The sequence below is a fragment of the Accipiter gentilis genome, chromosome 6 (assembly GCF_929443795.1).
Source record: "Accipiter gentilis chromosome 6, bAccGen1.1, whole genome shotgun sequence".
Classification (NCBI taxonomy): domain Eukaryota; kingdom Metazoa; phylum Chordata; class Aves; order Accipitriformes; family Accipitridae; genus Astur; species Astur gentilis.
In genome coordinates this window covers 44,986,737-45,013,479 of record NC_064885.1, presented here as the reverse complement: position 1 = coordinate 45,013,479, position 26,743 = coordinate 44,986,737, and the positions used below count along the sequence as shown (strand labels likewise).

General features: G+C 41.3%; 3 protein-coding genes across 5 annotated transcripts in view; 2 read left to right on the top strand and 1 right to left on the bottom strand.

The window, feature by feature from the left end:
• Window positions 1–2,060: 2,060 nt before the first annotated feature.
• Window positions 2,061–5,558, top strand: LOC126039651 (tubulin alpha-3 chain). The gene is made up of 4 exons (XM_049803112.1): window positions 2,061–2,662; window positions 3,177–3,325; window positions 4,243–4,923; window positions 5,158–5,558. Exons 1-4 carry the CDS (start codon window positions 2,542–2,544, stop codon window positions 5,461–5,463), a joined length of 1,257 nt encoding a protein of 418 aa, XP_049659069.1. The 5' UTR covers window positions 2,061–2,541; the 3' UTR covers window positions 5,464–5,558.
• A 1,018-nt stretch (window positions 5,559–6,576) lies between these two features.
• Window positions 6,577–26,524, top strand: HPS3 (HPS3 biogenesis of lysosomal organelles complex 2 subunit 1). Of its 2 annotated transcripts, XM_049803748.1 has the most exons (17): window positions 6,577–6,863; window positions 7,716–8,210; window positions 9,540–9,729; window positions 11,797–11,882; window positions 13,116–13,308; window positions 13,569–13,650; window positions 15,559–15,713; window positions 17,160–17,268; window positions 17,479–17,660; window positions 17,996–18,173; window positions 18,810–19,040; window positions 20,818–21,003; window positions 22,187–22,375; window positions 22,916–23,023; window positions 23,380–23,586; window positions 24,923–25,013; window positions 26,153–26,524. In XM_049803748.1, exons 1-17 carry the CDS (start codon window positions 6,641–6,643, stop codon window positions 26,278–26,280), a joined length of 3,033 nt encoding a protein of 1,010 aa, XP_049659705.1. In that variant the 5' UTR covers window positions 6,577–6,640; the 3' UTR covers window positions 26,281–26,524. The 2 variants fall into 2 exon arrangements, with proteins under 2 accessions (XP_049659705.1, XP_049659703.1); XM_049803746.1 differs by having other exon boundaries at window positions 24,923–26,224.
• The window catches only part of CP (ceruloplasmin), a 39,737-nt gene continuing 21,246 nt past the window's right edge, over window positions 8,253–26,743 (bottom strand). The window contains exon 19 of one of the 2 annotated variants that reach the window (XM_049803742.1): window positions 8,253–8,981. In XM_049803742.1, coding sequence (XP_049659699.1) covers window positions 8,920–8,981 — 62 coding nt within the window. In that variant the 3' untranslated portion in view covers window positions 8,253–8,919. Of the gene's footprint in view, window positions 8,982–24,299; window positions 25,007–26,743 lie in introns of those variants that run through there. The other variant, XM_049803744.1, reaches the window with a different exon arrangement.

Below are 26,743 nucleotides of genomic sequence, written 5' to 3'. Positions count from 1 at the left end.
GGGATGTGCTGACCACTGGAAAAGAATTAAATTTTGACAGAAAGGAGAGGGAGAAAGAGGAAAGAAGGGGAGAAAGAACAGGCTGCCCAAACAGGTTGTGTCTACCCCATCCCTGGAAGCATCCAAGGCCAGGTCTGATGGGGCTCTGAGCAACCTGGTCTAGTGGAAGGTGTCCCTGCCCAGGGCAGGGGGGTTGGAACTAGGTGATCTTTAAGGTCCCTTCCAACCCAAACCGTTCTGTGATTCTATGAAGAGGAAAGAAAAGGAGAAAGAGGAAAGAAGGGCTGAAAGAGGAACAAAAGGGAGGAAAAAACCAACTGTGGCATGGCTGCTACTCCAGAAAGCAACCGAGCGTACTCACTTCAGCTCCAGACATCTAGCTTCACCTATCCCACCGGGCAGTCTTTTTCTGCTGACAGGGATTTCCAGGCCCTCAGAGGTCTCCTCTCCCCGGCCGGAGCTGCACGCAGGCACTCCTGCCGTTGCCCTGACCGGCAGCAGCCGTCCCGCGGCCTGGAGAACGGCCATTGCAGCTGCGCACCCCAGTCAAGCCAGAGCTTCGCAGCCGTCCGCACCTCCAGCTTCTGGCCCGAACAACCCCCAGAGCCGGTGCGAGCACAGGACCTTCGCCACGGCCCTGAGGGCAGCCCGAGCCCACCGCCGAGGCGCCTCCCACGCCGCAGTTCACCGCCTCGAGCCGACACCCCCACGCCCAGTGCAGCTCGAGCCCCGCCCTGTGGAGACGCGACAGCTCGCGCGCTTTCAGGAGAGCATGTGGCAATCATCGCTCCACGTGGGGAGAAGAGCGCCCTCGGCTAATCAGCGGTCTCCGTTCACCCCTAGACCGCCCAGGTAACAGCCAATGGGGAGCCGACACGCGAGGGCGAGGGGCCGGAGGCGGTTAGCAGTCGGCAGTTGGAGCTGTGCGACAGGTGGCGGTGGGTGTGGTGTGGTGTGGTGCGGCCGGAGTTCCTCAGCTTTGCAAGACATCATGGTGGGGAAGGGAATCTTCGGGGCTGGGGAGGGGAAGGAAGGGTACTTGGGAGTGCTTCTGCTGCGGCAGTCTGGGGAGTTTGGACCGCATGCGCTGCGGCAGGACTTGCAGGCAGTCTCTGCGTGGAGTCCCCGCGGTAGCAGTAAGGCAGATGGACTGGGGAGGAGGGAAATTGGGGTAAGAGTTAATAGTTCCAGGGAGGCGAGGCACGGAAACTGGCCGGTGGCTAGTAAGACGAGACGTGTAGAAAAGCGACGGACGTCTGTCGGTAGCGGGCGCCTTCCACGCGGAGGGGTGAGGGGCGGGCTGAAACCTGACCCAGGCGGCAGAGAAACGGCGGGAAAGCACGGCGGCAACCGACCGCGTCGCTCCGGCGTTGCTGGGCCGTCTCGCCGAGCCAAGCCGCAGAGGCTTGCGGGTAGCCAATCAGAGGAGAGGAGTGTGGCCGGCAGCCAACTGCACCGCGTGCTCTTGAGAGGGCAGTGGTGAAGGGGCGGCCTGGGCCGTTGTTGCGGGGATTGTCTGGCGCCGGCTGCGAGCGCGGCATGGCGGTAACGCGACGGGGGATGGGGAATGGTGAGGCGGCGTGAAAACATAGGGAACTTGGCGCCAACCGAATGGGAGTGGAAGTAAGCACAGAGTTAGTCTCCAAAAGATTTCTGACAGAACCACGGGGTGAGAATCAAAACGTGCAATCAAGGATACAAGTTTTGATGAAGCCATCAAGAAAACGGGAAAGAGCAGCCCTGATGCCCTACTTTTAATTCACTACCTCTGCTTTTTCCTAGATACACTGTAACAGTAAGCTAGAAAAATGGCCTATTTTCGTCTGGGGTGTAAGACAAAATGGAGGTCTTGAGAGATTAAACATACATGGCACAGTTGTTTAGAATCAAAGGAGCTGGATAAAAGTGGGCTGATGACATTTGACGGGGACTCGCAGATGATTTCACAGAGGAACTCAAATATGTGTGAATTGCCAGGGACAATATACTAAGTGGTCCTGTGCAGGAAAGATTCTTGCAGCAGTTATCCAGTATGCAATTTGGCAACAAATCAAGGAAATTTAGGGTTATTATGTAAAGCAGTCTTCCAAAATACAGGAAGGTGAAAAAGAGACTAGGCAGAATATTAAAGATACAATATACGTGCAGCATGGTAGGGGATGATGAATCTGTATTCATCCTCTGTGTTCATAGAGACTATATTGTCTTTAAGATCTTCCAATATTCTCCAAGTCGGCCCAGGTCAACTAAGGCGAGTAGAGTCTTGTCAGCAGCAGACAATTTGATCAGTTAAATTGTCACTCGAGCAACCAGGGAATACTGCAGCAGAGAAAGATCATGGAAAGATACAACCCGCAGATACATAGTTATTATGAGAATAAAATCTAGAAGACAGGTAGCTCCATCTCTCATTGTCGTTGTACTGTTTTTAATTTGCAGCGTGAATGCATATCCATCCATGTTGGTCAGGCTGGTGTTCAGATTGGTAATGCGTGTTGGGAATTGTATTGTCTTGAACATGGGATCCAGCCTGATGGCCAAATGCCTAGCGATAAAACTATTGGAGGTGGAGATGATTCATTTAATACCTTCTTCAGTGAGACAGGAGCTGGTAAACATGTTCCCAGAGCAGTGTTTGTGGACCTAGAGCCAACCGTAGTTGGTATGTACCCAACATTAAAGATCTTCAGTGTAAAAGTGCAGATTCCCTATGGCCTTTTTTGTTTGTTCAGAACACTATATATTTTAAAAGATGTGTGTCTGGATGCTGTTTTGACATTTGAGGTTATTATTAGAAAGAAATGAAATAATGGTCTACAAGTAACAACATTTGGAAAACAATAGAAGTTTTTTAGAGTCTGGATAATCTTTGTAGGCTGCTGCACTGCATCCAGAGTTTTGTTAAATTGCTATCTGCAGTCTTGTCTGTACCTGTAATGTAGTTTTCTGAGTGACCTCTGTGTTCTCAGGTACAAATACTGCTTTGTGAGTGCCTGATGTTTTCCCCTAAACAAAGGGGCTGAAGTTGTGCCAACTTTTTAGGCTACTCAGACAAGCTGTGTATAGTCGGGGATGCTGTCTACACTCTTTTGACATGTGCACTTAGTGTGTAGTCACTAGGCAGCACGCACAGAACTGATCAAATTTATGTTGTGGTATTTTGGGGTTTTTTGTAGATGAAGTACGTACTGGCACATACAGGCAGTTATTCCATCCCGAGCAGCTCATTACTGGGAAAGAAGATGCAGCCAATAATTATGCCAGAGGCCATTATACCATTGGAAAAGAGATTGTTGATCTAGTGCTAGACCGCATTCGCAAACTGGTGAGAATTCATGCTGCAAGCCAGTATTTAAACTAACTGATACAGCTCTATAGCTATCTATAATGATAGCTTGCTATGTTTTTTCCCTAAGAATTTTGTGCATAGTTGATTGCTTAAAAGGGAACAAAACAAAACTTTTATCTCCAACCCCCCCCCCCCCGCCCCCAGTTAAATAAAAATTCAGTCAGTAAAACTTAAAATTTTTTAGGCTCTGAAATATTATTTCAGAGTATTTTAAGGATACCTCAGAAACATATTATGAAAGCCTTAAACAAGTGTAACAACCTTTGTTACACTTTTTTGTTTGTTATTTTCATTTTGAATCATGCCATTATGTGTCATGCAAAATATTGCTAGTACCCTGAACATCAGGTTATGGCTGAATGCTTAGCAATTTTAATTACTTTTCTATTTTTTTTAATCATGACGTTGCATTGTGAGATATTCACGTAGGATGATAGGATTCAAAGTGAAATAGTGATTGTCTACTTAAAATTACAAAAATAACCCTCCCCCCCTTGTTTTCAACATCTGGTTGATACTTGCTGAAAGCTAGTATGGGAACATAAACAGATCCTAAAGCTGTAACCCAGCTGTAGTTTATAGTAACTTGTCACAGTGGTGCACAGCTGCTCTTGCTTACAGTGGTATTAAAATGGCATCAGAGACAATAAAGAAACTTTTAAATATTAAAATACTCTATTCAGAAAAAGTTATGCAGAGGCACTGGTACTTTTGAGTAAAAGACATGCAAGAAAAAAGGAGGACCACCTTTCAAGAATGCTGGTTTTTTATTGTAACAGTCTAAACCTAACAAACTTAAGAAAGAAATGCTTTTGAATGATTATTTTAATACTGCTTTCTCCAAAATCATCAATAACTTTTTTTTCTCCCACTTTTTTTCCACCCCATTATAGGCTGATCTGTGCACAGGGCTGCAAGGTTTCCTTATCTTTCATAGTTTTGGAGGAGGCACTGGTTCAGGGTTTGCATCTCTGCTCATGGAAAGGCTCTCTGTTGACTATGGCAAAAAATCTAAACTGGAGTTTGCGATATATCCAGCACCACAAGTTTCCACTGCTGTAGTGGAACCTTACAACTCAATTCTAACTACCCACACAACATTAGAGCATTCAGACTGTGCCTTCATGGTCGATAATGAAGCCATTTACGATATATGTCGTCGTAACCTTGACATTGAACGTCCTACTTATACCAATTTAAACCGATTAATTGGGCAAATTGTTTCATCCATCACAGCCTCACTGCGTTTTGATGGAGCCCTCAACGTAGATCTGACAGAATTTCAAACTAACCTTGTTCCATACCCACGAATCCATTTCCCCCTGGTAACATACGCCCCTGTCATCTCTGCTGAAAAAGCGTATCATGAGCAGTTGTCTGTGGCTGAAATTACCAATGCTTGTTTTGAACCAGCCAACCAGATGGTAAAATGCGACCCTCGCCATGGCAAATACATGGCCTGCTGTATGTTATATAGAGGTGATGTTGTTCCCAAAGACGTCAATGCAGCGATTGCTACTATCAAGACTAAACGTACCATTCAGTTTGTGGATTGGTGCCCAACTGGATTCAAGGTACTTACATAGCTTTTTAAAGTGGTTGATGTTTGAAATACTAGGAATTGTATAGTATTCAGAGGTAACAGTCATTCTACAATGTTGTAATGTCCCTGTTAAATCTTTTGATGAAGTACAGAATAACTGTAAGCTATTAATTTGTTTGTAACCATGGTGATTTTTGATTGTTATGAGAAATCAGTCTTTAAGCATTAGCACTCATGAGGAAAGTTTTCATTTGTTTTCTTGAAGGTGGGCATTAACTACCAGCCTCCAACTGTGGTGCCAGGTGGTGACCTTGCCAAGGTCCAGCGGGCTGTGTGTATGCTAAGTAATACAACGGCTATTGCTGAAGCATGGGCTCGCCTCGACCACAAATTTGATCTCATGTATGCTAAGCGTGCCTTTGTACATTGGTATGTTGGCGAAGGAATGGAGGAAGGAGAATTTTCTGAAGCCCGGGAAGATCTGGCTGCCCTTGAGAAAGATTATGAAGAAGTTGGTGTAGACTCAGTAGAAGCAGAGGCTGAAGAAGGAGATGAATATTTAGAAAACTGAAGTCTAGAAAAATTTACTGGAGGAAAAAAAAGAATTGCAGAACCGTGTTCACTTGTTTGATTGTTTTCAAATAAAGTTTTAAAGGTTCTACCTTCTATTTTTTTCTTCTTTGCTATTTATTTATGTGTATTTGTGTGCACTTTCCTGTGATCCCAACATGTTCTGAGACATACTCTCTTTGATTTTTGGTTTCTCACAAGCAGGAAACTGCTTCTGCTTCAGGTTGTTACCGTACTAACATTACTGTTACTATTCCAAGCCTGTCTGCACAATACAAAGGAACCTAATCTTTCCTGAAGGTGTTTTCCCAGTAAGGCTGGCTTTGCAGAAGACTTATTAAAATCTCCAGGGTTAGTTAACTGCGTGATACCGTACTTAAGTAATTTACCTGACTAGTTATGGCAGATGCTGTTACCTTTTTGAACGGAACTAGCACTTATTATCAGATTACTGGGGGGGTGACATTATGCAGAGGAAAAGGCAAAATTTTTCAACCAGCACGCACCCCTTTTGATTCAGATAAAAGGAAGATAAAAGAGCCGATCTGTTAGCTGCTTTAAAAGAGCATTGTAATTTTTTACATTCCTACCGTGGCCCATTAAAAAACCAATGTCCTTTAACAGTATGTTCCGATTAATATAGCTTTATAGACACTTGGAAGCAGTTAAATTGTAGGACACTCGGCTCGGGTAAAAACTGGCTGACCTGCTACCTTAAATTGTTTTAGTCCTGAATCCTGGTAAAGGAGAAAAAGCTTTAGTGTTTTGCTTGTTTGTTTTTGGTTTTGGTTTTTTTTTTTTTTTTTTGCAGGTTTGGGTTTGGTTTTTTCCTTCGCCACGAGTTTTACAAAACCTGGAGAGAGAGAAGGGGCTACCTGTGCTAACGAGAGCCAGAAGCGAATTGTTTTCAGAAGTCCTTGTGACCAGTAGCTGCGGAGCGTGCAGTTGACGGAGTTCTGAAGAAAAACTTGCTGCATTTCGAACCCAAAACGCCTTCCTTTTTGCCTCCGGGAGGCTGCAGCCTGCCGCGCCGCCGCCGTTCCTGCCGCTGCTGCCGCTGCTGCTGCTGGCGGCGGCGCCGGCCCCGAGCCGCCCCGCGGAAGTGGCGCTGGGGGAGAGCGGCCTGCGGGGGCCGGCGGGAGCTCTCTGCGCGGCCGTGGCGGAGGTCGTCGGGGACCATGGTGCAGCTTTACAACTTGCACCCCTTCGGGTCGCAGCGGGTGGTGCCCTGCAAGCAAGAGCCGGCGCACTTCTGCTGCGGCCGCGATGTGCTGTTCGTGGCCAGCGCGGCGGCCAGCTGCGGGGTCGAGGTGTTCGCGGTGCGCGACCGGGGCCGCTGCGAGCCCCTGGGCTCCTTCGCCACGCTGGGTCCCGTGCTGCGCATGGCGCACAGCCAGGCAGGTCAGTCTCGTTCGCTGCTGGGCCCGGGAGCGCCGGCTCGCGTGCGGGGAGAGGCCTGCGGGCCCCCACCGCTCTGCGCTGGGGCGGGGTGGGCGGCAGGACGCCGGGCCGAGGCGCTCGGGCCGGGCCGGGGAGGGCGCTGGGCCAGCGGAGGCGGCCGGGCTCCGCCGGGCGGGCCGGGTCGGGGAGCGGCGGCGGGCCGTGAGCCACGGCCTGGTCCGAGGAGAGCCACGGCCTGGTCCGAGGAGAGCCACGGCCTGGTCCGAGGAGAGCCACGGCCTGGTCCGAGGAGAGCCACGGCCTGGTCCGAGGAGAGCCGCGCGGGCGGCTGGACGCGCTGGGGCCGGCGGGAAGTGCGGGGACCGGCGCGTTGCTACTTCTGCCGCCTTCCTCCGCCCCGCTGCAGCCTGGGCTGCTGCCTTTGTTGTTTGGGCTTTTTTGGCTTCGGAGCACGGGGCGGGTGGTCTCCCCAGCCGATGCCACTGCTCTTCCTGAGTCTTTCCCTGGTCTTCAGAGAACAAAACATTTTCTCGTTAATGGATATTCTCGCGGGGGGGGTTGGAGGAAACACCTTGTCTGCAATTGCAGCTCATAAAGCGATTCGCTTAGGCGTTAGCCTGGACCTTGATCTAGAAGTTGTTCGTTTTAATGGTATGGGAAGTGTGTTCCACCCAGCAAAGGAACTTGAGCTTTCGATTTCATTAGAGAAAAATTGCTGAAAACCGTTTGGGGGAATTTTTTGTAGGAGTCGAGAATTTAAGATGATCTTTGGAATTTACTACAGCAGGTAAAGAGCTCAAAAACTGTCATCTATTCTTTAATGATGTATCAGGACCACTGCTTTCTTTTAAGGAGACTATCTGGTGACAATTGAAGAAAAAAGCAAAGCAACTTTCCTAAGAGCCTATATGAACTGGAGATGCATGTCTGCAGGGAGTTCTCGTGTTTGTGTTCGTATGGTTGGTCACAAGATGGAAGAGTCATACAGTGAAACCTTAAAAGAACAGATGTCAATTGTGGAAATGCCACTTTCGGATCCTCCACTGTGCATTTCGTGTTGTCCTGTAAATGGAGATCTTCTTGTGGGCTGCAAAAATAAAGTAGTCATGTTCTGCTTGAAATATCTGGTCATAAACCAGAATTTGACTGTGTTAGACTTTGAACGCTCCTTAATTTTACACATTGATAACCTCATTCCTGCTGAAGTTGCATTTTGTGCCAGACATATAGCCATAACAACAGAGCTGGATGTTCTGATCCTGAAACTGGAAGTGGTCCAGCAAAGTGCAGACAGGACAGAGCAATGTGCACATAGAGTTAGTACACTAGAAAAGCCTGTGGATGGGGGTAAGTACAGAAATTAATTTTTTTTTTTATTTCCAAGAATCTGCTGACTGGTTCCTGTTATTCTTGAATTAGGCTTAAACAAGGTTATTGCCCTTCAGTAAATATTTCCCAATCAAGTTAGGACTGTCAGTGAATATTCGAGTGCATGAAAAGTTGTACCACCTGCAGTTGGAGGTCACACTTAAAACAAATAATGCCATCATTCTGCAGACACTTTCAGGATAGTGCAACCTCTAAAGACATAGAATCAGGTCCTTGTTTTGGGATGCCAGCATGGGCCAAATCGAAGTGGTAGTAGTTCAGTGTGCTGTGTTCAGAAATACTATTCTATCAGTCTCACTGCTCAGATAACTGTGTCTCTTCTAAGGGACAAGTGGGAGGCCAAATGGAAGAAGCATCTCATGAACCTTGAAATGGACCATGCATATTGGCTTACACGTTTAAGAATGCTTCTGTGACAATGTGTATGCTCTTTTGTAACTCTTAGTTGGCTCAGAACCTGCATAAACAAGGTGTCAGCAAGTTCTCCTTTTTCAGTCCTTCAGTCCCCTCTTATTCAGGGGCTTGCCTTAGAATCCTAGAAATCCCAGAAATAGATTGTACTCAGTAGGTTTCGTTCCTGTGTATTGCAAGAAATTGATCCATATGTAATCAATTCCCACCTTTCCAAAAGTGTCAGATGAACACCAACAAACCTTAGGAAAATGCTTCACTTGTGTTTGAAGAAACTTAAAGCAGAAAAGGATGGTCTTTCAGAAATGGAAACTCCACCTAGAAAAAATTGAAAGGTATATAAGACTAGTCAGATAGGAAGAATATAAACTGGAATGTTCGTCACTGAGTGAAGACAGATCTTAGCTCAGATAATAGCATCCTGCCCCCAGTTGTTTTTATTACTAAAAACTAAATAGAAAAGTCAAAATTACTTTCTGAGTGCTGTTAGGATTTGCTTTCCAGAACTTAAGTGAGTTTAAGATAACACAACACTCTAACATAGCTGCCTTTTCCTTCTTAAAACCTTTCCAGCCAAATGACAACATTTTTTGACAGCCAGCCATTTGCAGCACAGGTTGCCTTGGACTGGCCTTATAATGAACAGTTTACCTCTTCTTTCAGAAGTCTTGACTTTTAGGTATTCAGACTGTTGAGGCTTAAATGAAGGATTGTTCTCATCTTCTAGCATAGCTGTTTTCAAAATCTCATGGTTTGAGGAAGCCAATGCTAGCTAAGTAGCTGTAATTGGAGTATTTAATGGATAGTCTGTCATATCATTTTCTTACTGCTAAATGGAATGGTTTGAACAATTAATATGGCATTTTCATTGTTAAGGTGTAAAAAAAGATGAAGGCACTTCAACACATACTTTGCAGCTTGAATTAGATGAGTTCATCGTATGTCAGAAGCCAGTGGAACTGCTTGGGGAAGAAAGTAAGCTATGTGAGATACCCATAACACTGGAATCCACAGAGTTACCTACAGAAGACACAAAGCGCTTCCAAGTGCGGTATCTGCTTTTCAGGTATTACAAATGCATTTTCCCCTTTATGGGTTAATTTACTACACATAATGAGCTGTGGCTCACGTCTCGTTGAAACAAAAATCCACCTTGATATTTTGACTTCTGGGGTTTTTATAAGGGTTTTTTTGGGGTGTTTTTTTTTGCACTGAGGAAACAATGTGATACCAAAGAAAGCCTGTTTTTGAATAGAACAGAATATTTCTATTTTGTTAAAATTGGAAAGGACCTGCAATGATCGTCTTGTCCAGCTGCCTGACCACTTCAGGGCGGACCCAATGTTAAAGCATATTATTAAGGGCATTGTCCAAATGCCTCTTAAACACTGACAGGCTTGGGGCGTTGACCACCTCTCTAGGAAGCCTGTTCCAGGGCTTAACCGCCCTCTTGGTAAAGAAAAGTTTCCTGATGTCAAGTCTGAACCTGTCCTGATGAGCCTCCTATTGAGCCTGCTGCTGACCAGCACCCCCAGGTCCTTTTCTGCAGGGCTGCTCTCCAGCAACTCCTCTCCCAGTTTATACTTGTGCCTGGCATTACTCCGTCCTAGGTGCAGAATCCGGCACTTGGATTTGTTCCATTTCATGCCATTGATGATTGCCCAATGCTCCAGCCTATCTAGATCCCTCTGCAAAGCCTCTTGTCCCTCAAGAGAGTCAACAGCACCTCCCAGTTTGGTATTGTCAGTGAAGTTGCTAATGGTGCATTCAACCCCTGCATCCAGATGATTGATCAAAATATTGACCAGCACTGGCCCCAGGATTGAACCCTGAGGAACACTGCTGGTGACCAGTCACCAGCCAGATGTAGCCCCATTCACTACAACCCTGTGAGCTCTACTGTCCAGCCAGTTCTTAACTCAGCACACCGTGAACCTGCTCATCTCAATTGGACAACTTTTGGCCTTGCAAATCCTAAATTTCATTTTATTTGGGGAACGTGACTTGTCGTTACAATTGAAATAGAATAGAACTTTGGTGGCTTTGCAGATCTAGTGATGTTTAACGTCTGCTTTCATAATACATCCTTGTACGCTGTGAAGACCATGCATGGCAGCTTCTTTTGTGATGCATCAGAAGGAATGGTCCTTTCTTAAGGAATACAGAATTACAAAATCATTTAGGTTGGAAGGGACCTTGTGAGACCATGTAGTCCAATACCCCACCCCCTCTCTTCTCAAGCACGGTCAGCTAGAACAGATTTTCCAGGACCCTGTCTAGTCAGGTTTTGAGTATCTCCACAGATAGAGACTCCACAGCATCTCTGGGCAACCTGTTGCAGTCTCTGACCACCCACAGTTTTTATACTTTTATGCGGAACTGGCAAAACCAAGTTTTACACACCTTATTCCGAAGTGACTTGTGTCAAATCTTGTTACTGTTTAGAGAAGCCTATTTTAAAGGATTACACGTGAGACTGATCAGCAGTCCTGTCTGTGTGACCATAATCAAGGTACTGCCTTCTGTTTATTCTGCAGCTTTCATCAGATCCAGCTGAAGTGATACTGATTTGAGTACCTCTAAAAAACCCCGCATTCTCCTTTTCTCCAGCTAGCAAAGGGGGTTTAGCAAGTATCTCAAGCACTAAGAAACTATACTTTTTATAGTGTTAGTGATCAAAGCCATTAAACTTTTATCCAAAACTGAGGAAGAATTGATGCTACAGTCCAGTAGTAAATTCCAAAGCAAAGCAGGAAAAAGGATGACACAGTAGGACTGGAGATGGCACCCTGTTACATATAGCTCAGCTGAATAAAAAGAGAGGAAAATGAAAGGTTCAATTGAGGTTCAAACCAATTGCAACATGTCTTCCAGTGATCCCAAACTTTGACACGTGTCTTGTAGACAAGCAAAGAAATAGGATTTTGTTTACAAGAATAGTTGTCTCTAGCTGTGCCACATGTTTCTTGGCATTGATTGCCGTGCGAATTACATTAGTAGTGGAAGTGCATGTTGTTGTTGAGTATTAAAATGTCAGTTATGCCTGTTACAGCTAGTGCTGTTTACTTGTCCAAAGTAGCTCATAATAATTTCTTACTAAGGTTCCATGGTGTTTTGGATTTTTTTTCTCTAGGCGTTTTACACCAGACCAGTCGCCTTTTGGGTTTTGTGAGGAGACAAAGTTGCACTCTCTTCAACTGCTTCCTGTATATCAGACAGGTATATGGATATGCTTGGATGCATTATGGCCTGTGTCCCAGGAGACCTGGGAAAGGAAGGAGCTTCTTTGTATATTCTGTTTGGTATACTGTTTCTGTATGATTTGTTTTTAAATTCAGGTCTTTCCTCCCTTTTCAATGATGTAAACTGAGCTTCTTTTGACAAAAAAGTCTTTTAAGTTTCTCTAAGTTCTGCATAAACCTTGAACTAAAATATCAATTCACCACACCAGAAGAGGAAGATTAAATGAGCTTTTATCAGTTCTCTACTGATAAATTTTACATCACAAAACAGTTACTCTTTACACTGCGTTAATAAAATTATCCTCAGTGTTACAAGATACTAGGCTGCCTTTCATTAGTCAACAGTGGAAATCAGAGTAGTAAACCTTAGTAATCATTAAGATACAGGTTACATTTCTGCCAGGCTTTAATTAAAACTGCAAGGGATGAATGCCAATTTTAGGGGTTCACTAACACACACTAGCTCAAGCCCCAACAGACCCATGGAAAATCTTAATGTTGTATGTTATCGATCAGCTTTACTGACTGCTCACCCAGTTTGTGGTTGTCTGTCTGCTAAGGAGCAAAGCCTCATTTAAGTTGCAGCTGACTCGAGAATAAGCTACTTGCCATTGTAAGTCAGGTGTCTTATGTTCTTTTGTGATTTACAGTCTTTGACAAGAGGGTCTGTAGAATCTGAACACAGCCTTTACGGTCTTTGACAAGAGGGTCTGTAGAATCTGAACACAGCCTTGACGTGCCAAAGTGGCTTTATAAATGAATTCTGCCACTCCCAGCCTTTCTTTACCTTAAGTGAGGGCCTGTATTTTGGTGCACTGCAGCTGTAGCTCTGGATGAGAGTTCATCCCAGCTCACAAGTAGTTGTCTAAGATCGGGCTGATCATTCAATTCATGGATGCTTAGTTGCGATGAATCTGCCAGGACTCTCAGATACTGTTATATCTGTAGAATTTCTTCACTCGCTGGTACATCTGCACTTTTGTTAAAAATACCTCCAAATGAGATGACAGGACATATATATTTTTGATCTGTGCACTGATCCAACCTGTACACTTATCTTAATATAATTCTTTTTCTCTTCACAAGCTAACAAAACCAGTCTGCAACCTGGGCAGGTTTGATATTGTCTTTTAGGTATCAGGCTTGCATAGGAATTGCCAGGTTTTGATTTACGAGGTATATAAAATGCCTTTCTTATTGTTACATCTAGGAGGTTCTGTGACAGCTCATGAGGAAACTGAGAACAAGAAAGAACTACTGAGTCTCTTTTGCTTTTTCTCTTTACCTCATGTTGGATATCTCTACTCTGTTGGGAAGTTAGTAGAACTCATTTCTACTTACCAGTATTCAGAGAAGTCAGAGCAGGCAGTTCTCACTCCACAGTTCCTGCACGTCATTACAAGGTACTACGTTTATGATTTTGCTGGTAGTATTACTACATTTCTCTATGCTGCTGCCTTCCCCCTCGCCCCCGATATGTTCTTCATAGCCTCCTGGAACTCTCTGGGTAGGCTCATGTGATAGTGCAGCATGCCCTCCTGCTTAGGCTTCAAGGCCCATTTCTACGAAGGAAAAAGATCTGGTTCTCTGTATTCTTGGCTACTTGATTTTTGCAAGTCTTTGTTTTTTTCCATCATCATTGTGGTTTCTTCTTTCCCTCTAGTGAGAATCTGCAGTGTTTCACAGTGCGGTGCAGTGCAGCAGCAGCTCGTGATGAGGATCCATATATAGATACGACCGTGAAGGTGCACCTCTCATTATCTTGCTAAAAGAATGGGGATGGTAGTGTGGCACTTAGTCTCCTTATGTTTCCTTCTGAAATCCTGTTAGTTTCTATTGGCTGAACCATTAGTATAACATCCAAAATTAGTATTTTACTTCAGTCTATGGCATATTGTATTTTAATGGTCTACAAATGTCTCAATGAAACAATCTATTACTGTGGTTTAAGATTCTAGACCATTAGTAGAATGTTTTCAAAAACATCAGAAGCTATAAAATCACTTACATTTTAAACTAAATTCCGTGCTTTCCTGTATAAATCTAAATGAAGGGTGCAGAGTTTTCCCTTATTGCAACTGATGATGTTTGTGTCTCTGAGGTGTCCTTGAAAAAATTTTGTAAGAGGAATGTAGACACTTGAGAAAGTCTGCTACCAGATACTTCATGCATGTTTTTTTAGGAGGGCTTTTGATCCTTGATGGTCTAGACTTTTCCCCTTCCTTAAATTGCTTACCAGTAAAAATCTATTGAATTGTAAAATTTGGGATATAGGTTAATAAAAATACCAGGAAAAATAGACTGAAAGGTATTTTAAGTTAGCATTTAAGGATTTCTTTTGAGCATGTAGACAGCAGACATAAAGAAACCATAGGACAGTGGAAGTAGTACAAAATTTTCAAGAGCCAAACACGTATTCTCTGCTCTCCGTAGAGGTATTGAGATAAAGAATACAAACATGTGACACAGTCTCTCCTGTCCCCTCTCCATTCTCAGCTTTCTGTGTTTTCATGGTGGGTTACATTCAGTCCATCACAATTCCTCCAGTCAGGCAACAGGCTGCCTCCTGCCTCAGCAGGAGGTTTGGGGAGGTGTGCCCACAATGGTAGTCTGCAGGCTGCAGTCCCTCATGGGTGTCCATACTGCAGCTTGCCCTCCACAGGCAGCAGACCCACTCTGGCATGGGTCCTCCATGGGCTGCAGTCCCTCTGGGGTGTCCCTGCCCTGGTACAGGTCCTCCATGGGCCACGTTCACGCAGGGGTGTCCCTGCCCTGGTACGGGTCCTCCATGGGCTGCAGTCCCTCTGGGGTGTCTCTGCCCCAGTGTGGAGCTTGAAGTGTGATGATGGTGATGGTGATGGTTATTATTATTATTTTTCCTGCTGTTTTTTTTACATCAGTTTCAGAGCTGGCTGGTGCTGGTCCTGGCTCTGACTAGCCCAGGGCAGATTAAAGCCTCCTGGTCACCACTGCAGCCCTCTGCCTCTTTACAAGAAAGTTTGAGGTTTTCTTCAAAAAGTTGAGTGTACATATGATTCTGTGTTGCCTTGCTTCACTCTGTATGCTAATTTGTAAATATGGTATTTTATTTTCTTAAAGCTGTAAATTTAGAATATTTATGGGCAAATTAGGTTGAATTTTTCCATTTTTAGTCTAGTATAGATGATACGGTAAGTTTTACCTGAAAGGTGCATATTGAACAAATCAGGGATGTAATACTGGGTATGTAATGTACCAATAGGCAGGCAAATACTTCTATCTGTAATTGCTTTTTATAAGCAACTGAAATCAAGACTTCTATAACCGTGCCAGGCAATCTTCTACAACTTGGCCAAATTCAAACTATTTGGGATTGAGTTTTCCATGTTAGGCATCTCCCTCAGGCTCAGTTGTTTTGAGACACACATCTAAAACTGTGTAGTTGCTTTGAAGAATGAAATTATTTTTTTCCCCATTGTTATATAATTTATGTCATAGTTTTATGAATATTTTTATTCTTGCTTAAGTGAAGCTCTCAAAGTTAGGAAAGCCAGTGAATATTTTTAGTGTCAGATCATTGGACAAAGGTTACCTTTTTTTCTTTTCTTTTTTTTAATTTAAAGACTCAAAGTACATACTAACTGAAATTACAAAACAATCACTTTCCTTTATAGGCTTGTCCACCTGTTGCACTGGATGTCTGCACATTAAGAATGCAGCTTTTTATAGGACCAAAAGCTATCTGTCATTTCAGAAACCATATAATTCTTTTGACTAAGGCAGACATGGAAGATATTACTGAAAGAAGAAAGCCTACAAGAAGGATGCTGTAAGGATTTGTGTCTTTTGGGGAGATGGTATTTATAGCTCTGTGTACAGTGCTGAATTTGTGGATGTTGGAGTTGAAGAGGGGTTCCTCTGTGGAAAAACTGTTTGGGAATAATTCCCTAGTTGGTGCATAAGAGCAGAAGTCAAGCTTTTTTTTTTTTTTTTTCAATTCTACTGTATTAACTGACATAGAAGAGAAGAGGGTAGGGTCACAAATGCTTGAAGTCAACAAAATTAAGTTACTCAAGATTGTAAAAAACTTAACTTTCTTAAGTAGTGTTAAAATCACGTTACTAAGAACGTATCTGCTGAGAAGAAAAAGTATTTATCTTGAGAAACAAAAATATGTAGGAGTACTGAAGCTAGAGGCTAACAAAATGTGTTGTAGCACAAAATGAAAATGTCTTATATTTGGCTAAGGGTTCTTTCCAAGGAAAGTTGTGAACATCACTATAGTAATCCATGACAAAAGAAGGATTGGACTTTGGCCCAAGATGCTTTGTAGCATATATGTAGCTAGAGGCATTTGTGACTTTTTATCTATTTCCGCGAGAACTGCTATTCCCATTCTTTTCTGAGGTCTTTTCACAAAACCGCTAAAGAGCTATTCTAGAACAGCTATTCAGATACCACATTATTAAAGTCAGTTCAAGTTCATTAACAAAAGTGGGACAGATATAGTTGATTGAAGAGTTATTTGAACCAGTATTTCTTAAAGCCTGGAACAGACATTATTCAGGAGGAGATGAGGATAAGCCCATCAAGGCGAATGGTAATGCAAAATACTATAGTTTTCTATGCATAAAGTACAGTTTCTTCTGCCAATTTTGTTGTTTCAAAGGTTATAGTTGGCATTTGAGGAAGATATGCTTTTTGCCTTCTGTAAAGAATGTAAGTTGAATGAATGCTAGTCTACTTAACACCATCATTTGAAAATGAAGATGTAAATATCCCAGAACAGTTAAAACCAAAACCCCCAAAACCAGAACAAAAAGAGTCTGTGTTTTCCTACAGTGTTTTAACCTTTAGGGCATTACAGACCTAGCCAATGTGTTACAGTAAAAGCATTCAAATGTTTTTTTTACACCATGTCTTGGCAAAAACATTACTAGAGCTGCAGGGGCAAACATGCAGTAAGTCCTTACAGAAAGTAAGTAAACATCTTAGCTAATTTGAATTACTTAACTTTAATGTAAGTATCTGATACTACCTGGTGTTAAGCCAAGGAGAAGATGTAGTAGATTTGATGATGTTCCTGGTGTATGAACATGCCTATCACTGTTTTGTTATTAGCCATTATGACTTAAATTCACAGCTTAAGCCTCAAGCATTTACTAGCTCGCAAACATGCCTATTTATGCATTTGAATTATCAAGTGAGTGGGGTTTTTTTGGCTGCATAGTGTTTATTTGGACACTGACAACTCAACTGTTTTTCTTTTCTCTAGTTCCAGAAAGGCTGACAGCATCAAATCCAGAACAAATTCTGAGTCAGAACCTGGTTGGAATTTATATATTATAAACACTGTTTCAACCATTCAGCTTTACAGAGAAATGGTATTGCCCAACTCCTGCTTTTGTTGTTTGGTGACTAAAAATAAGTGCTGTTATTTAATCTTTGATACATGCCATTGCTGAATATAATGTAATGTATTTCTCATGAATAGCCTACAATCCTATTTCAAGTGGTTGCTACCCTCATTAGAACTGTTGTTGTATATTCTTAATTTTTGCCGGCAGCCTAAGAATATCCTGTATCTGTTCTAGGTAGATTATAGTAGAACTTACGAAAATGTAAAAACTGAGAGTTGCATCCATCTTCTAAGTGAGGCTCACTTACTGGTCAGAGCAGCTATAATGGACCCTTGTTTCCTTACATCAGATGAGAAAGAAGAACTTCTAAGAGTATTCAGAGAAAGTTGTGCCTTCTTAGGAGACTGCTACAGCAGGTATGGTTTTAGATGCCAAAGTGATACAAGTGAGCTTTTGTTTCCAGTAATGTAACCTTAAAATGAAAATCCATCATTCTTTGATGTTTTACATTAGTATTGCATATATAATATAAATGTTTACATTCTATGAAAACAGCTTAATCTAGTCATCTCTTCAGTATTTGGCTGTTTTTATTGTCATTGAACAGAGAATACATTATGTTGAATATGAGCTATGTATTTGCAGATACTGGTGAGTCTGCAACTGTTTGATGTATTATTTTAGTTCTTACAAACAGTGATGGCAAAAGTGTTGCCCTTAGTTCTTTTTTTCCTTCCTCTGTTGCCTTCAGGTTTGACACAAAGGATTACCACCTTGCTTTGCCATACTACAGAATGTCAGGTTTATCCATGACTGAAGTTTTAAAGAGGCTAGTTTCAGAAGGTGATGAAATGCAGACATATGAGAGAGGATTTGTATTTTACTTAACTCACTCTCTTAATGAAGACTTAAATGAAGAATTAAGTAAGGTAGAAACAAGTTTTTTTTCTTAATCTATTGATTTAGTTTTGATTTTAGGAAGTGTGTATCAGATTTTAATTAAATTCCCTTTGAAAATGTTGAGCTGCTGCTTTAGTTTTACAGTTGTTCTTTTTCACATGGTTTTTATTATCCCTTTTTTTGTTGACAAAATAGCAAGCCGCACCTGTGATGCTTTGTGCTGTTTTCACGCAACATATTGTGAGTTTGGCTATCATGATGCATGTTGCTAATGATCTGGTTCTCACTTGCACACAGAGACACTTGCGCTTGAGGAAAGCTGCCTCAAATTTCTTTCATCTCCCATTTCTGTAACAAAACAAACTGTTTCTCTGAACATTACAAAATTGCACAGGTTGGTAAAACCAATTCACTGTGGTGGTAGATGTTCTCTAGCACCCCAGAATACGAGTTGAATCACTGCCGGTTAGAGATACTTTACTTCTACCTGTAGGGAGGAAAGAGGCAGGAAAGGCACTGTGATTTGATAGCTAAGATGTACTTGTCTGTTTTATGAAAAAAAAAAACCACCAAAAACCCAAAACAAAACTGCAATACTTTCATATGCCATAGAAGACTGTATATCTGGAAAAGTCTAAACTGTCAAATGGCTTTTATTTCAATAGGAATCAGCAAATAAAGTTCTCCAGATATTCTATCTTGCTGACCCTGTGCAGCTGCCTCATATCCTCTGCAGCCCCTGCATGAGAAATGTATGTCCTGTGACAGCTGTGAAGTATCTTCAGAAAGTAGAAAAGATGATGCCATCGGTGGTCTTGACACTTACTAAGGCTTTCATGGCTCTGAAAATGGGAGACCTGGCAATGTATGAACTTGAGATGGACTCCTATAAGGAGGTAAAGTATGCTGAAAGCATGAGCTATTCATGCTTTGCAAAGCCCAAGTGAGTAGGTTTGGCCTGTAGTTGTATTTTACAGTAAAAGAAACTTTTACTCCTCTTTCTCCTGATATACTGTGTAGGCTCCACTGAACGTGTGCAATAACAGTAGTATCAAGGGCTGGCATATACTGGGACTGTACTGTTTACCCTGCAGGTTAGGGTAGTCTTATCTTGGCAAAGCCTTACCAGATAAGCAAAAGTTTTGAAGCTGTTAATTTTTGATAAATTAAATGCTGTTTACTGGGGTGTAACAAGCTCTGCAGAGCCAGTGCTCTTCAGCAGTATGGCAGGGTTGTAATAGTAACTTTTTCACACACCTCCACCTGTAATTAATATGTGATATGCCCATGAAAACACCATCTGTATGCAAATAGCCCTTATAAAATTGCTGTTGGAGCAGAATATCCATGGTGCACACAAACTGAAGTTTCTGTATACAATTTCCCATCTTTCTTACATAGAATCAAAGCACTTACTTACTTAACCTTCATTAAGATCAGATCAGAACCTCCTTCAGTGCTATATCAAAGTAAGAATTCTACATCAGTGGGGGAAAAATGTCAGTGAAACAGTCTCTGCCATAGATTTTCACATGTGGTTTTAGATAGAGACCAGTCTGTAAATTACTTCTTGTTAAGGTTAATCAGGACTGTTGAATATTCAAAGGTGACAGAGCTCGAGATACAGACTCTTTCTGAGAGTGAGATTTTGGAGGTCTAAAAACTTTTAAAATAAACTGATAGCTGTTCTGAAGTTGGATATCATGCTTTGGTAGGAGAAGTCCTAGAGAGCTTTCAAAGTTTGCAGGTTTTGAATTGCAAGGTGGGAACTGTGGAGAGCTGTTTCAACAATGATACTCAGCACCACCTGCTTTCTAACCACTTGCAGTGTGATCAAGTGAAGTTGCCATGTTGTGAGCAAACATACATATTCTACAGCATGGATGTTATTTAAAGAATAAGGTGGCTGGGGTTTGGGTGTTGAGTTTTGGGTTGGTTTTTTTTTCCTTTTTAATCTGACCTATTAAAAAAATGTTCTATTGCACCTCACATTTAAAAAGCATTTTGTTGCAACGTAGAAAAAATAACACTTTCAGAAAGATAAAGAAAGGAAAGACAGTTTATATGCATAGTGGGGTGGAATCTGTATTTTCCTCTTAGGTCTGCCTTATATTTCCTGTGTAATTCATTTAATCTGCTTAGGCATCATTTCCCCACTGTCTTTACAGTGGAAATGGTACCTTGTCATGCTTACCTTCAAAAGCACTCAGATATCCGGAAACAACTTACTGTTACACATAGTGCAGCAGATTTTGATCATTGTTTCAGGGGTATTTTCAAAATAAAAATCATACTTTAGCAAAGTGGTCTACTGAAATTTAGCAAAGTAGTCTATTGAAATTTCAGCCAGTGATTTTTCAAAACGCCATGTGTATTGCATGTCTTGGATTTCACAGTGAAATCTACCTTTGTTATCTGCACAGTAACTCCAGATTTCAGAAGCACGTTACTTTCAGTGTTCAGGCAAATGGCCTACTGCTCAGGAGTCACTGCTCCAGCACACCATTTGGAGCTCAGTCTCCGGAGAGCTATTCTATAAATTGTAGAAAGAATTTATTTCTTTCCCTTGACTCTTCGTCATTTCATCAGTCTAAACTTCGCTGCATGAGGAAATACTGAGTTTGCTGAGTTGAATCGTATGTGGGTTGAATTCTTTACCTGATTTATTTGTAGACAATACTGGCCTGTGGCTTCATTGGACAACCAAAACTCTTGAGACAGCGTAAGGAAGGAATGGTTCTGCCAACTGAGTTTGCTGTTCACCTGAAGGAGATGCAGCCTGGTTTACTGGTGGCTGCCACTGTCGCTTTACATGAGAACAGTAAAATTGAACTGGAAGAAGCAGATACGTTTTTCAAGGTTGGCATATGATCATTTTTTGCTTCTGTTTTTCTCATAGTGATGTTGTTATGGGTAAGCAAAGCAGCCTCATTTGCTCCTTCACTCACATTTCAGTATTTCTTCATAAAGAGGAAGATGAGGGTTGGATATATTCCAGTCATGATAGGTGACTACAGAGTCAGAAACTGGACCTTCTGGAAAGCAATACTGGTTAAATCAAGCAAAAAAAAAAAAAAAATTAAAAAAAAATAATCCATTAAGTTCTTTGTTTTAACCCTGTCATTTGAATGGAGAATACCCTGATCTCAGGGATCTTTCAGTGGCTTCCTAAGGCTACTGAAATTTAACAGAATTTAGATAAATCACTTCCATAAGCTCCTTCTGAAGAACTCATTAGGGTTGAAATGTAATTCTAAAGAATCAGACTTAAATATGAAGGTATGTAATGTTCTGATATTCTGTATAAACTCCTGAAAGAAGAGTGGGTCTCTGCAGTTCATGAAAAGAAAGATAAATAGAATAGTTTTTCTGGTGTCACTGAAATTTTCCTTGTTTAGATTGGGAATAGACAAACCTTTTTTCTTTTCTCTACAATGAATAACATTGGATTGAAACCATATATTCTTCAATGTAGGTATGCTGCAGTCTTATGTCTGTTATTGTGAAAGACCTGTACCAGAAATACCAAGTAATGAAACTCAAATTAGAATAAGTGTTGTTGTTTAAAGCCAGTTGGAAACCAAGTAAAAGTCCTTTTTTGCTGACACACCAGACCTTAAAGCATCTTGCTTGTGGTCCTACCATTATACCTAACTGAGCTACACAGCATCTCTTATCATGGCCTTTAGATTCTTTCAAAGATGTCTGCCTGGCTACTGACATATATAAAAATCCTCCGAATTAGCAGTCTGTAAATACTTGCTGTCAGTGTGCTGACATCTCTGGCAGTGGAGTATATCTTGAAGAAGAAATCAAATCTATTGTTTAGAATTGATTACCAGAAGATCATTCCATGAACTTTTTACTTTGCCTAGCATCATGTAGAATCACACCCATTAGAAATACATCAAGACAAAAAAGGAACCAATATTCTGCTTCAAGTAAAAGTGAAAAACTGTTTCTCCTGTCTCTTCTAACTTCTGCCACTAGTAAGTACCATAGTCTGTGCTAACTTGCTGTCTTCTAATGTTTTTGTTATTAGCTCTTGTGTAGTAACAGTGAAAATGCTATTCCTCAGCTCTTGGTGGATTTCTGGGAAGCTCTCCTTGTAGTGTGCTCTCAGGAAGAAATAATTCAGGAGCTTTTATTGAGGGTTACTTCTCAGTATGTTTGGCGAATATTAAAGCAGCAGCCTCCTGAGACTAAGCCACTGAAAACAACAGAGGATCTGGTAAGTATACCACTCAGAGGAATTTTTATGACTGCATTGTCCCTCCAAAATCTATCCAAATACTATCCTTAATATTTTAATTCTGGACAGTTTATCTCTTCAAAGAAACAAGACTGAAAGCAAATAAGGTAGTGTGCAGTTACCAAATAGGTATTGCTGGTTCTGGGCAGTCCTACTTTTTGGGGACATTTGCAAATATACTTCCAACAGGAATCTCAGCTCTGGATAGAAATAAGGGCTAAAATGAAACAATGAGAGTTTGTCAGGTGGAGTGTTTGCAATTTTACAAAGCTGACTAAATGAGAAAAATGTGCGAATGATTAATTTTAAAGGATTCTGAATGGGAAATCTGAAATAGAGAATTAAATAGAAGTTTCCACTTTATTTCTTACTATATTGTATGAACAAGAAGAAGGAGCAGCTGCTATTTTAAATTAGGCTATTTGAGAGTAAAATTTTCTTCACTTGTGGTGGGTTTCACATAGAACTGTCACTAACAGAAATATTCCTTTTATTGCAACTTGATTCTTTCTTGTATAGATAAACTCATGTAATCATTTTGGGTTGATTTTCCCATGGGTAACTTCCATAATGTCAGTGGGATCTCCATCTGATAAAGATTACGGTGATGATATCTCAAAACTACAGGTATGAAACCCTTAAATCTTACTGTTTATACAGCTTGGATCTATTCTTCAAATGTTCTTGTATGCATGAACAACTTTCTCTAGCAGACTACCCTCCTCCTTTCCCCCCAGGTTAACCAAGTTGAACTAAAAGGCCCATTGAAATAATGGAAGAAAAAAGTACTGAAAGAGATCTGTCATAACAATGATATTTACATTTGCAGTCCACTCTAAACTTGCTTTCTCAGTTTTCAGTAACATTTATTAAAGAAAGTATTTCAAAATCATTCCAATAAGTAAGGGCTTCTGTTCTAAGGTTATGGCTAGCATTTTTTTGTGAAGTTTGTCTTAAATCCAAACAATACTTTTTATCTTCAGTCTCTTTTATGTAGTCAGTCAATCAATATAGCTTCAGCTCTGCCTGTCTTGGAGCCTCTGACAGAAGCTGGCAATGTCGGCCTCACCATCCATGTTCTCTGCAATACCCGCCTAGGCAAGTATGAGGAAGCCATTGACCAGCTTCTCAAAAGGTGTCCCGATGCAGCTGTATTATATGCTCAGCATGAGCTGAAAGATGACAATCGGGTGAGCTACTTGTGTTGAAATTGTTTAGTACTTTTTGGTTGTTTTATTTTTTTCTACTAAAATGCTATTGTGCACAGGTGGACTCTGGACGGATCAGGTAGCCCAGCTTTCAGACAACATAAATTGCTTAGCTTGCTTTGAACCTCTTGCTTGGCATTTAAATTCAATAACTCAGCTCCCACTAATTTTAAGGGAATATTTTTTCCCCAATTTCTTCTGTGACTTCCTGTATTAATTCTAGTAAATTTAAAGCATAGTCTTTTCAGATGGCAAAGTGCCTCAGAAAAGGAAGAGTAATATGTTCTTTTTCCACTGTAAATGAAAAACTACCTAGTTTCTCACTAATCAGTGTTCTAAGTTGTTTGACAGTGTTGTGTAATGTGAAGTTTTAGTGATAAGCTAACTGGTAGGAGAACATGATCCTTCAAATAAAATCACACTTAAATATGTTCTTCCTGTGTTCTAGTGACATCTTCTGACCTTACAACATCAGAATGGTACTAGTGCACTAATGGAAGGATTACGTTCTTTATGTCCCATTTTCCCCTTAGGCCTCTATACAGTTTTAATTTTGGAACTGATTTTATTCCAGTGTTCCAGGAGTACAGGAGTTTACTTCCATTGCCCAGCAAAACCACTCAAATAATTTTACACGGTTTTGCTGGCCAGAGTCAGCAAAGGTGATCCTCTACCAGATGGACATACTAGAACTCTGTTCAAAACAAGATTTGTGCTTTTTATTCAGATCTGAAAATAGTTTCATTGATTGTTACCGCATTAGTTATAGAGTTGAATGTGAGGTTGCAGTATTGAATCTGAACACAGGTGGAAGGAAAGTTACCACGTTTAAAAAAGAAGGAAAGAAATCCCTTCCCCTTTCTCTGTTCTTGCCAACAAAATTGTAGACAAAACATAATTCACTACTATAGCTGTTGGAAGTAGACAGATTAGGTCAGGAGACAGAGCAGTGTTCTTACAGTAATGCTATTCACCACTTTGCAGGGAAGCTGTTTGGAGGGAAAAACCTTAATTTTCTGACTGCATTAGTCTTGCTAATTATGTTAATTTTTTCTCTTACAAACTTTTATCTATAGAGGCACTAGGGTGCCCTGTGTAAAAATTTTCAAGTAGAAAAAGGTCTCACTGAAAATTGAAAAATACAACACATGTAAACCCACTGCATTTCAAAGCATTATATGAAATTACTGAGTTCATCATAACTTACCTGTATTCGTACACCTCTGACCTTACTTTGGTGTATTTTTAGCAGGTCTTTCATATTCTTAATTGCAGTACTTGTTAATTTATACTTTTGCTGTGGGTTTCTGTGGATTAGGTGATATGGTGGAACAAGCTGCTTCCTGAACTTTGCAAGAGAACCAGACTTACTGGAAATGACTGCCCTGGTCTTATTTCATCGCTGAAAGGTAAATCAATTGATTGCAACTCAGCTCCAGAAGCCTTTGCACGTCATCTGACATTCTACATACTGTTCAGGCTAAGGACTACTGATATGATAACTTTTTCTACAGTTAAAACTAATACAGCTCGGCAGGCTTTCTAGTCATTAGCACAGGATTCTGCACCATACAGTGTGTTGCCTCATATAAAAATCATGGCATTCATTTTGTACTGAAAATAGTTAAATGGTTGGAATCATACGGTTTGTTTCTATATAGGTCAAGAATAGACACCATTAAAAAAAGCTTACTAAATAGAACTAATAGTAATAGGGGTTTTTTTCTAGGCTAAGTTACTGTATGGTTCTAAGCAATGACAGCTAACAGGCTACTGTTGATAACCCAGCGGGTGTTTAAGTGTGTCTTGATGATTAGGTCATAGACTGAAAAAACACAGTGGGTTAGTACTAGAAGTAGAGAAACCCATCCTAGTAGCTGATGTAGTCCTATTGTTACCTGTTTGCAGAAAGTCAATAATATTGTGTATAGCTGAGGGGCCAGTGTGTTTGTTTTGACAGAATAAGAAGATTTAATAAAAAAAAAAAGTATATTTTTTTAAAAATGCCGATGTAACTAATGCCTGAGGGCAGAACAGCAGCATTGTGCAGTACAGGTTGCCATGCTCTATCATAAAGTTTTAGTTTCTAGCGCTAGCAGTTTTTCTTTTGAAGCATTGTTTTCACGTAGTAACTGTGCTGTAATCACTTAAGAACATAATGTTTAACAGCTTGGTCTGGGAAGCTGCTTGCATAACATCCCATTTTACAGATAGTGCTGAGTTAGGGTACTGGTATAGATTTTTAGGGCTTCCTTTGCATTCGATACAAAATGTGTGAAGTAATAGATCAGAATTCCATAAGCATTAGTGCCACAGGTAGACCTGATGAGTCAAGATAGAGGTATGGTTTTAATCTAAGACATAATTTCAGTTTACTTTCGAGATTTCCTATAGTTGTATTTGCTTCCAAATGGGTGTGTCTTAAATTTCATTCCTCTTGCAATATAATTTGATGACTTCAATTAGTAATTACATTGTTAATGTTTTTTTATTTCTTTGTTCTAAAACCAAAATACCTAAACAAGATTTTCTCCCCTGCTCTGAGCAGAAGCTTTATCAGTTGTTGCAATGGAACTGGAACTAAGGGATTTCCTCAGTCTTCTACCGGAGGATGGAACTGCAGCATTTTTCCTGCCACATCTTCTTCACTGCAGCCAGAGGAAGCTGCTGGCCTAAACCAATGAAAGTCTACTATGCGCTCAAATACAAAGAATGTGCTGGAATAAAAAAGTAAATGAAACAAACCATAGAACTACATTTAAGGTACTGTGGGACTCCCCTCACGTAAATCACCTTATTTCTCAGTTGAAACCTTATGACAGCTATTGTCTGAGGCAAAGCATCTGTTTGAAGCTAACACTATTACACTCTGACAAAGGTCAGCAAACCAGAATTCCTGCCAGGTAGAACTGAATGGTGGTTGGACAGGTAAAAACATAGCTATTCAACTGTTAGGCAGAATCACTCATCTTCTCAGTGAGGGTGAACTTAGGGCCAAAACAGCTAGAAAATACAGACTACAGTACAATTGGACATACAATGTTTACTGAAAGTAAAGCAGGGAGCGGGTCTTAATTCTGTGTGTGTTAGTTGGATCACTGACCTAGGGGGAGGAGCTTAAGTTCAGGCACGTGTCTAA

What these genes read in the sequence shown, in the direction of transcription:
- LOC126039651 (XM_049803112.1), top strand. Translation starts at nt 2,542, where the DNA reads ATGCCTAGCGATAAAACTATTGGAGGTGGAGATGATTCATTTAATACC. An exon ending in CCTAGAGCCAACCGTAGTTG is followed by an intron (nt 2,663 to 3,176) that starts GTATGTACCCAA and finishes GGTTTTTTGTAG; the next exon opens with ATGAAGTACGTACTGGCACA. An exon ending in TAGACCGCATTCGCAAACTG is followed by an intron (nt 3,326 to 4,242) that starts GTGAGAATTCAT and finishes ACCCCATTATAG; the next exon opens with GCTGATCTGTGCACAGGGCT.
- HPS3 (XM_049803746.1), top strand. Translation starts at nt 6,641, where the DNA reads ATGGTGCAGCTTTACAACTTGCACCCCTTCGGGTCGCAGCGGGTGGTG. An exon ending in AGAAAAGCCTGTGGATGGGG is followed by an intron (nt 8,211 to 9,539) that starts GTAAGTACAGAA and finishes TTCATTGTTAAG; the next exon opens with GTGTAAAAAAAGATGAAGGC. An exon ending in TTCCTGCACGTCATTACAAG is followed by an intron (nt 13,309 to 13,568) that starts GTACTACGTTTA and finishes CTTTCCCTCTAG; the next exon opens with TGAGAATCTGCAGTGTTTCA.